The sequence below is a fragment of the Clarias gariepinus genome, chromosome 6, assembly GCF_024256425.1.
Source record: "Clarias gariepinus isolate MV-2021 ecotype Netherlands chromosome 6, CGAR_prim_01v2, whole genome shotgun sequence".
Lineage (NCBI taxonomy): Eukaryota > Metazoa > Chordata > Actinopteri > Siluriformes > Clariidae > Clarias > Clarias gariepinus.
The window spans coordinates 19,155,862-19,172,008 of NC_071105.1; the positions used below are offsets into that span (position 1 = coordinate 19,155,862).

The 16,147-nt window shown below is 36.4% G+C and overlaps 1 protein-coding gene across 3 annotated transcripts; it reads right to left on the bottom strand.

Annotated features, from left to right (window-relative positions):
* Positions 1-357: 357 nt before the first annotated feature.
* LOC128526653 (solute carrier family 41 member 1-like) lies at positions 358-15,175 on the bottom strand. 3 transcript variants are annotated; one of them, XM_053498737.1, is made up of 10 exons: positions 14,824-15,175; positions 10,674-10,781; positions 7,370-7,441; positions 7,118-7,262; positions 5,801-5,947; positions 5,055-5,199; positions 4,283-4,362; positions 3,263-3,397; positions 2,981-3,126; positions 358-1,515 (listed from the first exon to the last, which is right to left on the bottom strand). In XM_053498737.1, exons 1-10 carry the CDS (start codon positions 14,953-14,955, stop codon positions 1,366-1,368), a joined length of 1,260 nt encoding a protein of 419 aa, XP_053354712.1. In that variant the 5' UTR covers positions 14,956-15,175; the 3' UTR covers positions 358-1,365. The 3 variants fall into 3 exon arrangements, with proteins under 3 accessions (XP_053354712.1, XP_053354711.1, XP_053354713.1); XM_053498736.1 differs by having other exon boundaries at positions 2,981-3,129; XM_053498738.1 differs by lacking the exon at positions 14,824-15,175 and adding an exon at positions 10,893-11,129 and having other exon boundaries at positions 2,981-3,129.
* Between the last annotated feature and the right edge of the window lie 972 nt (positions 15,176-16,147).

The window sequence follows — 16,147 nt, forward strand, 5'->3', positions numbered from 1 at the left end:
ATAGCCCATACGTGTAAAATGTGTAATGTCCTGTAAAGTCTACATTCTGACTTGCACCTTGTTTTCATGGGGAAAAAAACCCACAACCTGTATTCATTATATACAATAATATAATAGTTGTTTTGCTCTAAAATAGAGCAAGACAGATCGGGATCTTTTAAAAGTTTTAAAGTATTTGATACAATAGTACAACTATGTGCAAACTATGTGTAACCCAAGGCAAACTTCAAGCTTTCACCAGTGAAAAATCATATCAGTGCAGCTGTTGGCTATGATTCCCAGAATATTACAAAGCCAGCTGAGCTCATGATTTGTTTGAATACCATTTCAGTACACTTAAGACTGATAATACAGCTTTTATTAGATGGCTACACTCTAAGGCTATGCCTTTTTGAGACTGTGGAAGACATTGCAGCATATAGGACAAATACATGTATGTTTTAAAAAAAATAATACAATATAATTTCTTTTGCATAGTCTATGACAGGCAACTTAATTTGTACAATTAAGAAATACATCACAGTGCACAGAAATAGCTTGTTTTTTTAAATCACAAAGTTAATACTAAAGGCCATATTAATTACAGACATTTAAAATTACACTGCAGTGTTTAATCATAAATTATCATTCTACATCCTCACAAGAATATAGTTCTATCTTCTATAGAAGAACAGGTACTGTATAGAAGACAGAATAAGTTTGCTCACAATGTAGCCTGGAAGGTTTTGTTTAGATGTAACGACCATAACATCATATGATGCCTTTACTGCCTTTAATGTTATGCAGTACATGGTCTAAATGAAACACAGCACGTGACAATAATACAATGCAGTCCATAAATCACAGTTTGAGACAGATCATCTCACTTAATTTATAACTAAAACAATGATATTGAAGTTAATGTACAGACATTTCGCTATAATTAGGTCTCAAACTTTTTTGCAGCCAGAGATTCTTTAATCATGAAATCATGGATATTATGTAAAATAATATGTTTGGGTGTATACACTTTGGCCTCTTTTTTATATAGTCTAATAAATGACTTTGACATTGACATTTTAAACCACATTTTGTATGGAAGTCAAGAGACAAACCATCATGTCCTCTAAGTCTGGACTGTTTAATTAGGAAAAACTCTCCACTAAGGCAATCAAATATGAAAATAAATTTGTATCATTGAACTGGAGAGAAAGAATTCGCCATAAAATATCACTGTGGTCTATGGGAGGAGACAAACCATTTAATCACTTAAAAATAATAATAAAAAAAACTTCTTCTTTAAAATGATTTCTGTTTCTCTTTAGCTTGCATATGTTAAAGACATCATAATCAGAATCTGAATAGAACCAGGGAACGGATCGGATCTCAGGCTATTCTGAATGTGAGGGCGAGGAGGCTGGTGCCCAGCAGATCCCCCAGTGCAGTCAGGTAGGGGATGGAGTAATTATCAGGGTCTAGACCACGTTGCCAGATCAGCCACACCAACACATCTGCCACGTACAACAGTATTACTACCTGCAGTAAAAAGGAATGAGAAAGAGGAGAGGTGTGTGCTCCAAGTTTTTTTTGTTATGGCTCAGACACAAATATGCTAATTATGAGCCTGCCTTTTTTTTTCCAGGTACAGTATAATAATATATACTATAAGTAGTATGTATTACACAAGCTAATAATTTTAAAGGGAACTTCACTTTCCTCATAATCATCAAAATCTAAATATTAATCATCTTTCTAGCTGCGCTCTGATGTTCATCCAAAAAGATAAACCAGTACATGCTGCTATAGTTTTTTTTTTTTTTTTAGCTAAGTAATGCACACTTATTTGATTCTTCCATTTTCCCCCACTAGCTAACTTACATCACATCACATTGCTGCATTATTTTCAATTGCTGTTGATAGATCAGTGTAACCCTTGTGCCCTAAGCCTCCTGGGATATAGAATACAGAATATCCTGAATACAGAATAAAGGTATAAAAGATGAGTGAGAGTGAGTGAGATCAGTGTAACAAACACTAAAGAATGTGTCATCGCTACTGTTTTGCATGTACAGTATGAGCACACAGACACCTGTGCTTAGTCTGATTAGTGTACAACCAGATTTTTTCTCTTGACTCATAACCATAGAAGACTTTGGCATCTTCAGAATTTGAATTTCCCATCTCTTGACGATAGTCTGACATTAGACTCTTTTGTTAATTTGTGTATAACTAACACAATTGCACAATGACATAAAAACAAAAGAAAAATCTAATCATTAAAAAATAAAAAAAATACAAAGTTAAAAAACATGTACAGGGTGGGTGAAAAGTAGCTATGCATTAATAATTGGTAATAAATTCCATTCTAATACAAATTTATTGAAACAAATTGTACTTGTACTTTATTACATAGGAAAATAAAGGAAAAATTTTTAAAAATTTCCAACCAATTTCCTTAAACTGCTGGGGATGGAATGCACATCCCTCTTCTAAAGGAAGTTGTTGAAAAAGTGTTTAGACCCTTCTAAATCTATGTCTCCATGTCCTCCAGTGTTGCTAGGCTTTGTCATATACAAAAAATCACATGGAGAAAGATTTGGACTTGGAGGCCATTCATGAGGTCCGTGTCATCCCAGCCAACGTCCTAGAAAATGCTGGTCTAACCACACAGGCACAGTAATAGCAAAATAGGGTGGTGCACTATGGGGTGGTTCTTCAGTTACACTACAAATTCTTAGCCATTAAATAATGCTTAGTTAATTTTCATCCAGCCTGTATATGGTGCTTTGGGCATGTTGTTCAGAACAAACTATAACTTTGTTAAAACCTTAATTAACCTTAAAGTGTTAACTAAAGAAGCAAACTTTAGACATTAATTATGGAGAACACAAATTTTAAACTAAAAGCAATTATCTTGGTAACCATTAAATTTTCTTCATGGTTCAATGGTACTCTTAGCTGAGTGTGTATTAGAAGTTTGTGTTTGCTAGTGGCCCCAGACCTGCAAAAGTGCAGCACACAGGTAGCAGCAGACGAAAGCAGGTGTCATGGCAGTGTGTCCACCCTGTAGCAGCTGGACTGTGTAAAGGAAGAGCAGTTGGCCTGGAACCACTATCAGCAAAAGAACTCTAGCAGATCTGGAGTTTACTGCTAAACACAGATGCAGAGACATACTGTACAGTACAATGGGCACCTTTAATATTTCTGCTTTTTGACTTCACTAGCTTGTGATTAAGACCAGAGCTTTTTAAACCCTAGGTTAGACATTTGACTGGCTTCTGACCTGAGGTGCAAAAGGTCATGCCGGGATGAGGACAACATGTTTTAATGTTTTGGGATGTGACTCCAGGAAGACTGATGCAGTGCAGGTAGGTGGAGATACGGCTAGCCTGAATGCCTACCAGGTTCCCACCTACACCTAAGACAGAGGGAAAAATGATTGTCCAATGGTGGATAAACTGTAAACGAGGCAAGGGATTAATAAAAAATAACTGATTTGTTATCTGACACTAGATCCTGCTGGTTCCAAATCAACTTTTGTTTTTCCTGGTGCAATACACATAATCCATCTAATCTGCTTATTAACAAGCTCTCACTTCACAAGGGAAAAAGGGAAAATATGCAAGACTTAAACAGATTTGAACAAATCATTACCTTCATTAATCATGGGACATCATGTTTTTATGTGAACTCCAAGCTAATCTGTGGATCTGCGCTAATCTAAGTGGCTATAAATGCCATTCATTTAACTTCATGATTTAAAGCATGTCTAATTGCAAGCATAAAAAAGTGTATTTATTTCTGAAGATGATATTGAAGAATGAAGTGGATCAAGTGCAGAGTAAGGAAAGCAGATGGAGTGATGCACACATTATGCATAGTGCTCACTGTACAAGCCTCTGGAGGCAGTGTTATGATCTGGGGGCGCATGCATGGCAAAAAAATCAAGTCAGCTGATGACCTTAGTGTACCGATTGCCATCATCTGGTATCCATCATGATTTACAAAACTTGCACAGTAATAAAAGGAAAACAATAATAATCCAGAACCTGAGAAAGTTTCCAAGATCTATACCTACTGAGTGTTAACTTAAAAGACATACTGTATAAACCGTCATTGAGAGTCTATTCTCATTATTATTAATAGTTGTCTTCAGAATTGTCTAGTGTAGAATTTAGGTGACAGGATGCATCCTTAATTACCTGATCTCCTTTTACATTAACTGGGCTTTGCTTAAGCATGCTCATTTGTTTTCCTACATAATCATGCTTATAATACAGTGCTTATGGGAAAAACTACCTACCATTAATGATGGGCGTGAACACAGCCATGCCTTCAAACTGAGGGTCGCTTACAGTCTTATCCAGAATCAATCCTCCAGCGCTGTAAACACAACAGAAGTTAACCATGCAACCTAGTTTCTGAGTTAATTACCAATGCACTGGTGGCTTATGGATAATCATTAGCTTCATTAGGCCACCTTCTAGGTATTGTATATTTAAAAAAAAATAAAGCGCAAAGTGGATAAAAATTACAACAAAAAATTACTTTAAACTACACATTTAATTTATACTTAGGTTTGTGTAAAAAAAAGAAAAATACAATCACCCTTGAAGAGCAATGTATATGAAGACCACGGCTTTTTTTAATTTACTGCTGCCCATGTGCAGATGTGCAAGTTATTTTGATGTATTTCTAATTGAAAAAATATATATATATATTAAGCATTATAGAAAAAACTAAATCTGGAGACAAGTTATAAAAAATCTGAAATATGATTTTATTTTAGAAAAAAAAAAAAGGTTTGAGATGAAACTTCTACAGTATGTTTAATTGTTTTGGGTGCCTTTAGGTTTTTGATCTCTTGCACTAACATGATCTTCAGTCTCTTTACCACTTCAGCTTATACAGTATAAGGGCTTCTTTTCCTTATTTATTATGTTTCCATTAGTGAGGCTTCTTATATGTAAATCAACCAAAACTGGTGTATTGATAGGATGCTAACTGGAAGTTCATGAATGCCAAATATCTTAAGTTCACCAATAAATAAAAAAATATATAAATTAAAAATATACCTGCTGATAAGCATAGCAGTGATAACAGGTTGCCAGCCTGATTTCAGCACCTCTCTGACTGGTGGACTGCGACGAGCGATGATCACACAGAGAGGGATGAGCAAGAGGAATGCAGCACATATGAGTAGAAGGAAATACCACATATCTGCAAGAAGGGAACAGGAAACTACCAATTACAAGGAGAGTAAACAAAATCAACCGTTATGTTTTATAACTTGAAATGCAATGTGTAAGAGTCTGTGTAGCCATGTCCTACATAATGCAAATGTAAAAAAAAAAATAAAAATCTTTCTTTTTTTTTGTAAACTTCATGTTTGACCAGTATGTTGTAATAGAGTAGGTCACACAGGCTAACCTGTAATATTACTCTGCTGTCCTCTAGTGGTAAATTAGCAGGGATATTGCATGAGTTAATAAAGCTTTACTACGTTTGTCATCTTAATCCCTTAAAGTCATGATATTTTAGTTCATTATTCAGTAACAAAAGCAAAATAACAAAATATTATAACCTTTTTATGTAAGCTAAATGCGTTTGAAGAAGTTGATTTTCTTTTCATTGCTAAAGATCTTCACTAGCTTTCTGACTGACTGTCAGAAAAGCTCTTTAACACACTTTCAGATTTCAGGATGTTGATTATTTTGCCCCACAGAAGACACACCAGCATTGTGATGCATTAGCTGTGCCACGCACTGTGCCAAAACCCAAATGATACCCTGGTAGGAAAGTGTTGAGAGATAGCAGATACCTCTGAACTGGAAGAAGAATCTGCCGATCCCTGCCAGAAGTGAGAGCGTGATGAGGTCACCGAGGCTGGCAGCTATGGGAGTCGCTACATTATCAGGGTTAATGCCCAACTTTCGAGCTCCAACGGTCACCCCCACCATCAGCAACCCTAAACACACAGGCATGAAACTGCGTCTCTGTTCTATACAGAGGTATCAAGTAACGAAGCACAAATACTTCCTTACCTTACTTAAGTAGAAATTTTGGGTAGCGATACTTTACTGGAGTAATTATTTTTCAGCCGACTTTTTACTTCTACTCCTTACATTTTCACGCAATTATCTGTACTTTCTACTCCTTACATTTTAAAAATAGCCTCATTAGTCCTATTTTATTTCAGTTGAAAATTTTATTTTAAAAACATCCGGATAAATCGCACCATCCGGATGGAGCGAATTTGATTGTGGTTGGATGAGAAGTATAAACATACCATTCCGACACCCTATTGGTTGGTACGCGATCCAACCATGGATATATATATATATACAATGTTTTTTTTTATTAATCACTTGGATTAATCATTCATTCTGACAGCACTAATGTTTATTGTAAACAACCATACAAGGATAATTTATACTAAGCCTGCCCTGGGTACACTAATTTTCTTGTATGTTGCCCTCACAGATTCCTGCAGCTAAGCTTGGATGTACATTTACATTCCAATAAAGGTTACAGATGACATGCCTCTGAAGTTTGACTTTTTGCACCATTAAAATACTTATAGGCAACTAGTTATCATATCTTCTTCTCCATAAAACGTGTTAATGCTCAGTAGTACACATATATGGTTCTTTAATGTATTTGCATTGTACTAAAATGCATTCTTTTTCAATTGCCATATACAGTATCCCAAATCACTATGGCCGGTAAAAAATACTACAAAAAACCAACAACACATTTTTTGTGTTAGTGCAGTATATAAGCCCGTGCCACAGCCTAAGCTTTTATCCGTAATGCTTTTTTCCCCCTTACGTTACTTTTACTTTTATAATTTAAGTACTTTTGAAACCAGTACTTTTACACTTTTCCTTGAGTAAAACACTTGAGTTAATACTTCAACTTCTAAAGAAGTCTTTTTAAACCCTAATATCTATACTTCTACTTAAGTAATGAATGTGAATACTTTTGACACCACTGGTTCTATATAAGGTACACCTTGTAAGCTTTTTACCTGCTAAGCTGAGTGTGTAAAAACATGAGCCTATCTCTTACTGCAGCTACATGGGATCCACCTTGCAAAGAGAAAATGAAAGAAGATTGAAGCACACCGTGTGCTCACCCAAAGTAAGAGCAGAGATGAAGGCTGTGACCATACTGCTAGCAGACAGTACAGCAGCCTGACGAAGGTCCACACTGCCCTTAATCAAGGCCCCTAAACTTATTGCAGCCAATGCAGCCAGAAAACCAACAACTATGGCCTGCACCTGCCGGAGAGAGAGAGAGAGAGAGAGAGAGAGAGGGGATGTCAGTCATACTGTAGATTAAGCTTTTGCTTGAAAACATGTTTGGGTGAATGTCCAGAGAGAAAAACCTGGACTAGAGCTAGATTGGTGTACACCATCAAATTCCGCTGCCTGGGATTGTCGAGCTGACCAGTGTTGGCCTGGATGAGGAGGAAATAAAACAGGAAATAGGAGTTAATTTATAAGGTAATTTATGTTACATTATACACTCGTGAAAGAAAATCTTAAGACCAGGGAAAGTATTCACACTTCATACTGGTGGATCGTAACCAGGTTGTAAGTAATTCTTCAAAATGCCAAAAGAGGAAACAAGAGCAAGGGGAAAAGAGCAGCCTGATTATCAGCTGATCAAAAGTTTAAGACCATAGCCTTTAAAAGTTTGAAATATTTGCAAAAATATGGCTATACTGTCACTGTCCTTCAGACAGTCACATTGTCATGATCTCCTGATGGCAAAAGCAAAAAGATTTTCTGGTTTGGAACAAGCAGGATTGCTGAGCTACACAAGCAAGGGCTCTCGCAACGCACCATTGCTGCCGAGGTTGGACGCAGTAAGACAGTTATTTTAAATTTCTTAAAAAGATCCTGAGAGTCATGGGGGAAAAAAATCAAGTGGTAGACCCAAAAAAATGTCACTTGCAATGAGCCGGAGTATCTGACGGGCTGTCCATGAAACCTTGACCATGATTAAGGCCCTTACAGATGCTGACTGCAGCCCAATAAGATGGCATCTGCGAGAGAAGGGCTTAAAGAACAAAAAAAACATCTTTCAAAGTCACGTCTATTCCCACACCACAAACTTGCTCGTTTGGAATTTGCAAGGCAGCACCAAACATGTGACCATAAGTGACCACGTGTGTGCATGTAAAACATCTTTTATTTTGTGTTTGTATGTGTGTTGGTACAGCGCGCGTATACTGTTTATTATAACACACGTGTGTGCGCGTGTAAAGCAAAAGTCTTGTTAGAGAAGTTAAAGATGCATTTTCTCTCTCCTGCTCTGTATCAGCCTGCATTGTCATTGGACACCATGCCCCTTCACACACACACACCTCCTCTCACCTTCACGCACACCCCCTCCTCCCCTCACTTTTACACAAACACACAAACACACAGACACACACTCTCTCTCTCTCTCCCTAATGGAAACACTGCTCTGTCATGATTCTTTTCAAAGCACAATCAAGTGTCATTAACGTTATTCCTTATTAATTTTTTTGTTAATGCATGTGTGTGTGTGTGTGTGTAAAACTAAAATAAGAAAGGAGGAAGCTTTACCATGTAAAACAAGAAGAGGGAGAGGGGGGGTCTAAATCCTCCTCTCCTCTTACTTTACCTTCACACACATATACAGACACACACACACACACACACCACATACACAGTGCCTGCGCGCATTAACAGAAACACTTATCTGTCTTTTAACAGTAAAGTGCAGGTTAATTAGTTTCATTTTTACTTTAGATTTTGTATTAAGTGTTTTTATGTTTTAATTTATTTTTTGGCGCTGTGGAACTAATAATTTAAGTTTCTATTATTTCTTATGGGAAAAGTATTGGAAAGTGTTGAAATATGAATGAATTATGATCATAATCCAAGGTTCCACTGTACTTGTAATATTTTCCTTGGTCTTAAGATTTTTTTCAGGAGTGTATACCATGAAGTAGCAAATATCTAGTGTGTAAATTTGCATTGAATTCCAGCTTGGGTTGTAAACTGATTGCAGAACTGTTTTTTTTTTTTTTTTACTTTTTTACTGTTTTGGCATGAAATGCATAAATTGTTAATTAATTAATTAATTTAATAAATACAGCATGGCATTATGCAATTTTATAGTTCACAGTTCAGTTTACACTTCATTTATTGTGATATTATTATAGAGCAAGTACACAGTCCAGCCAAAAAAAGTCACACACATTAGTATTTTGTTGGGCCAACTTTTGATTTGATTATGTCATCTATTCACTGTGGAATTGTTTTAATAAGTTTATGCAATGTCACAGCATTTATTTAAATCCAGAGTCTCTCCAAAATCTTATATTGATTATGGGAGAGTCAGACTGCTGTATAAAGTCATCTTGAGCACATTTCAAAGATTGGAAAAAGATCTAAAGGGCTAAACTCTATAGTGGCCAATCCATGTGTGAAAGTGATGTCTAAGCTCCCTAAACCTTACAACCTAAACTTTCACAATTTGATAAATCCTAGCATTGTCATCTTGGAATATGCACGTGCCATCAGGAAAGTAAAAATCCACTGATGGTAAAACCTGGTCATTAAGTATATTCTGGTTGTCAGCTGACCTAATTTTTTGGCACATAACATCATTCAACCTAGACATGACACTGCCTCCAAAGGGTTGTACGGTAGGCACTAGGCATGATGGGTGCATCACTTAATTCACCACTCTTCTTACCCTGATACGACCATCAATTTGTAACAGGGTTAAAATTGTTACAACTTGATGGTCGTATCAGGGTAACAAGAGTAACAGGGGGGCCAGGCGTAGCTCAGTGGTTAAGGCATTGGACTACGGTTCAGAAGATCCCAGGTTCAAACCCCACAACCACCAAGTTGCCAATCCCTTGAGCAGGGCCCTTAACCCTCATCTGCTCAGATGTGTAATGAGATAAAACTGTAAGTCGCTCTGGATAAGAGCGTCTGCCAAATGCCCAAATGCAATCTGAGCTCATCAGACCACATGACATTTTTTTTCTAATACTTTTTTCCCTTCGCCTTTTTCTGATAAGCCTTATTGAGAAGTGGTTTTCTTAAGGCTACACAGCTGTTTAGTTCCAATCACTTGAGTTCTCTTCATATTGTGGGTGTGAAAGTGTTCTTACTATCTGGCTGTGAGTTCTTCTGTTCTAATGCGTTTTATAGTTCTCAACCCAATTTTAGTAGTTTTATCCATCTCCTTTGTTTGTTTTCTTCGCTTGACACTGCAATTTTGTCTTTTTGTCTTCTGACTTATTTAAGAAATAAGAAGCTGCTCACTACATCATTTATACATTTAGACAGACACACTTACACATATTAATCACTACAGTAAATCTTTTTGGCAAGGCAGTATGTCATATTTATGGCTTTTATACACTTTTAAAGCTTAAAATTTTCTTATTCTAATGAAAGATAGTTTGCTTCTTTTGGGAAAATAATGTTTAAAATTAGATAATTATATGCCAGTAAAACAATATTATTTCAAGCTTGAAAATAGTACAAATGTCAGGAAATGGGTATAAAAGTACTACAGTAGATATACTACTTTTGCTCGCTAAGTTCAGTTTGCATTGTAATTGTATTTTTGGTAATTATTAATTTAAAAATATATTAATAATATGATTCTTGTGGTGTGTATGTGCCTGTGCTCACTGCTGTAGAAAGTCTGGAAGCTAAAGTCATCTCCAAATTTCCCTTTAAGCCCACTAGTGCAGGAACCAAGATAAAGACTTCAGAGATTTCTTTAAGCATTTCCCAGTGCTGAAACACACAAAGAAACTCAACATCAGTTAACAAAACGAACAAAATGATTTATCCAATAATTCCATGTATACTGTACATTCAGGCACACACAACCACACTCACACACACTTGAGCTGTATTGATGAACATTCCTGCGACACTGAGTCCTGCCGGAAGGTACAGCAGCAGTACCTGAGCAGTGATACATGGCGAACCCTCTGAAACGTGGCCACTGGATGAACATATCAGCCTCCATTTGAACCCTTGCAGCTTCTGTCCTACAAATGTCAGCTCCAGATGCAGAAAAACCCTCATAAATCCAGTCATGCATGTTGTCCCGAGGCAGAACCAGAGTATATAGTGCATAGTATTGTGTCCTTTTATTCACGTCAAGTTTTATGAAATAAGGTTCTTGAGGCATAAATCATAAAGGACTGTGGTGTCATTACAGATGAAACACATAGTCTTTTGCTGGTGCCATATTTTCACTGATCATCGAAAAGGTTCCTAAACAAATATAGAATTAAAAAAAAAAAGCAGTCCACAAGCTGAAAATGAGACACACTTGTTGATTCCCTGTCCTTTACTCCTATTAACTGTTCTGCTGCTCAGCCATTTTCCATCACTTCCTGTTTCAGTGTCATTATATCGGCAGGACAGATTTTGTCTCGATCCGTAGAGGTCATCTCTACGCGTACAAAATATACAGGGCTAAACTTAGAAATCTCCCTCTGTCCCTTCCTCTCTCATATACAATCACACATACAGTACACACACACACTCTTACACTTCACTCCTCAGCAGCCCTGCTACAGACGAACTCCTGTGGATACCACTGCGTTGTCCGAGTCTAAAGAGCATCCTGGTGCGCTGGGAGAGATTGACCCAGAAAGCAGCCAGCTTCTTCTCGGACCATTGTGTTCTCCTTTGCTCAGTGGTCACATTCTGTAGCAGTAGGTCCCCCCTCATCTTCTCTCTCACACAGACACAAGGTGCTGGCAGCTCACAATACGGCAGATCAGAAATCAGGCTTCTTCTTTAACCCCGTGTGTTCATCTAAAGAGCTTGTCTCTGCAGAGTAGGTATTATCTGATTAGTGCTGTCTGATCTGTGGGATAGTCGTGAGACCTGAAGTGACGCAGGTACGAGAATGCTGGGTCTCTGCAGTCTCTCTCTTTCTCTCTGAGTAATTCCAGCCTGATATGGGTTTTTTTTCTTTTTCTTTTTTTTCTGCAGAATTTATTCAGAGACTCTCCCCCTCCTCCCTTCTAAATCAATTTAATGTCTTCTTGTCCTTCATTCTCCTCCTAATTTTTCCACAGACAGGTGTAAAACTACATTTATTTACACACACACTATTTTCTCAACCATCAATGGCCACATAGAACAGACTTAAGTGCATCGCAAATAGTGATGGTTGTTATCTGTCTCTTAAATTCAGAGGACAACCAGAGGACAGGCAGTGAGTCAGCAAATATATGACTCAGTCATGAGGCCAATAACTGTCAGACTCCCCCCCCCCCCCCCATGCAGACATGATGATGCTGCATTAAAGGACTCTATAAACATTTTCTTTTGATCGTAGAGAAATATGCATTATGTTTGCCTTATCCTTATATTTTCGGACTAGTTACACTTTTAATTTGTCTCATTAAATATGCTCTTTTACATCAAATCTTTGTTTTTGAAGTATAAAGTAGTCTACAAAAATATTTATCAATTAAACAGCCAATGAATAAATAAATGAATCAACTAAGTAATTAGTTAATTAATCCATCTGTCCATCGATCCATCCATTATTTTTGTTGATGTTGGATTTAGATTAGAGTTTAGTAATAGTATGAAATAAGCAGCGCTACCATTTTACAGATAGCTAGCTTAGAGCTAGTTAGCAAACTTATGTTTATTGGCTTGTATTAGCAAACATCATGTATTCAAGCTTAATGCTGCTTGTAAAAAAGGTGGCTTGATAAGTTAATGAGTTGGAAAGGAATTTATATACAATAACAGTTAACCCAGATATATGCCTCTAAACACACCCTGGGTAAAAAAAAAAACAGCTGTCAAAACAGACCAAGCCGGTCAAATTCAATAAACTGAACAATAATTGCTCAAGATTTCCTAATTTGTTTCTCTATCTCTATTAATCTGATGTTGCTACAGTTATACAGTATGTAAAGCTTAGTGCCCCCTCCAATTTTATGTTTTTTATGTAAAATCTGATTGTAGCAGATCTTAGTATTAGGCACCTCATCAAACAACATCTCACACGGTATTTTGCAGCATAGCTCATACATCCTCGCACAAATGCACGCAGACCCGGTATATATATATATATAGACCTCAATGAACTAAACAACTTTCGCATTGCAGATTATGGGGGTTTAAAAGGAAGTTAGTTGTTTTGGGTCATCAGCAAAATGCACCAAAATGAATTTGAGACACTTGTCCTAGGGGACTTCTGGAAAGTGGTTGATAACTTCTGTGTGGAATTATATTGAGTGACATTATATTGAGGGACATCATAATTAGTAACATCATAGTTTGATGCTTTCTTTCCAGCATCTGTGGCTTTTTGGAGGTCTTAACATGAAATTCACCCTATTCTACACATGTAAACATAAATGTTAACACTCACACACTCACATCTCTCTCTCTCTCTTTTTCTCTCTCTCTCTCTCTCTCTCTCACACACACACACACACACACACACATACTAACACAGAGCACAAATGTTAACACATACTCACACACCACACACAGTCATGCACAAACACATTTACTCGTCACACATACACTCAAATATTTAGGGCCCAAGCTGACATCAGCCATACAGACATAGTGTGTGAAGTGTGCAAGTTGTACAGTGCACTGGGGCTTTTTGTAGGTCTTAATGTGCTCAAAAAACACACAGGTTGGCGATAACACAATATGCTTGGGCCCGCTCATCATTGCTTGCAACTAATACTTTTTTCGTATTTCTCTGAACAATGCATCTTGGGGTGAATGTGCTGGGACGTCCACTCCTGGGAAGATTAGAAACGTCTTGAATGCATTTCACTTGTGGATAATCTTTCTCACTGTATACTTTAACTACAAATTCTTTGCAATAGTTTTATAACCCTTTTCAGATTGATGTGTAGCAACTACTGTATTGTTTTTCTAGGACCACTGATTTAGTTTCTCCCTCTTGACATTGTGTTCAAACACACCTGGAAGCAGTAAGGTATGCCCAGATGTTTTTCTCTTTTTGTTTTCATTTTTATTAAATAAATAATTGCAAAGTGTTGTTGTACATCTGAGGTTGTATTTGCCTAATACTACGACCTGCTACAATCACATGATTTTTATTATGCTTTTACACAAAAACACAAAATTAAAATAAGGGGTACTAACTTTTGAACATGACTAAAGTTAATGTTTGGCCTGCTAGCCGTCATTGCTGAGGCCCCCTACCCTCTGGTAACACACATACTTACAGTACACACCTTTACACAACCGTTCATATATTACAGGCACTTTGTTAACACCATTTATCCTACACTGCATCCTTTTTGACTCTGTGTTATTTTCTTTAAAATAGTATTTGTTGTTCAATATCAGATATAAAGATAACATACTTAATATGTTATGGTAGCTGATCAGACCTGTAATATCAGGTCTATCAAAAGGAATGCATATTAACAGGAATAAATTATATTTTTTTAAACATAGACTAATATTTATGAAAGTAACCTATTATTTAGATATTTAACCATACTAACATTTGGAACTATATTTTGCAAGATAAAAAAAAATCTGTAATAAAAGTTCTAATCTAATTTTATGGCACAGTAGGCTGACAGAGTCACAGTAGACTAGGTTACATGTCAGGGTGATCATGACATCCAATGCTGTTAAGCAACACCGTAACACTGACGTGTTGCCCACATAGCTCAACTCAGCCTTTATTTTTATAACTTTATATAAGGTTAAAACAGAATAAAATTCATACTGCAATTCATTTCAACAGCAACAAAAAAATATAAATAAGGAAATATAAATTTGTGTCAGTACTAACCTGTATTTCATCCAGCACCATTCCAGCAGTGACTGTTCCTAGTCCAGCAAGCCAAAACGGAACCAGCACCTGCTGAAAAATGACTGAAGAAGTCTCTGCATTCTTCTTGTCAACACAGTTTTTTATATACATTATGCTTCAGGCTTTAAACCAGCTGTATCCCAAAGTCAAGTTGTATTCAGGTAGTTTTTTGTATTCAGCCATTTTTTCTCAAACTTTTTAAAGGTTAGGATCAAGCATAGACCATGACCATATTGCTTATGTAATTGCTCAGCTTTCCGATAATTTCCACTCAAATCGTATTAGCAAAGTCAGAATCCTATAATCCACTAACATCTGGGCATTAGAACACCCTGAGTGCTTTGCCCATGTGTTTTGGACAGCAGTTTGTGATGCACTGGGAAGGGCTTTGCACATGTCCTGTCCTATTCCATTCTTATTGGTCAATAGTCTTTTTGGCATGATTTATAAACCAGAGCTTACAGATGTAAACGATAACCAACAAATACCTGGATAACACCTAAATGTACAGTATTAAGCACGCTTAAAGAGGATGAGCAAAATAAATAAATAAATAAGTAAATAAATAATAAGAAGAATAATAAGAATCATACTGTAGATAAGTAATTTTTCTCCTCATAACTATTTAAAGAAACAACCTATTATTCTTCTACTTATGCTAATATAACCATTAATTGATTGACTGATTGATTGATTAAGTGTCTGGTTATAAAAGAAAGAAAGAAAGAAAGAAAGAAAGAAAAAGAACTCTTCCAAACTCACTGTCAGAAATTACTGCAGCCCCTAATGAATACTTCATTGATGACCAAACACGTCTTGAATGGTTAAAATTAGACACATAAACATACTGTACATTGTAAATTGAGGAAGAAAAGAAGATAAAAATGACAGAGGCAAAGACGTACAGTTTCAGAACTGAACAGCTGATGGTCTGGTTTCTCAGGTTTCAAAATTAAGACAACATAGCCCATTTAAACAAGTTTTTTTTTGTTGTTGTTGCATTTGTTGCCTTAAAAATCCATACATTTCCTCAGAGAAAGGGTTCAGCAAATTTGAATTAATTAATATGATCAGTTTATATTATATTAGGTATATTATTTATTAAAATATTAAATGTTTTATGGAAAAATATAAGACCTATAAGAAAACATAAAAAAAATGTTTATATGTAATATTGTGTAAAGCCATCGCCTATCTGTAAGCTCAAAACAACACTCACTGCATTTTTTAAATATTCCTTTTTGCTTATTTTCATGACCCAGAGACCAGGTGGATTGTTGCCTAGGGTAACCAATTATGCTTT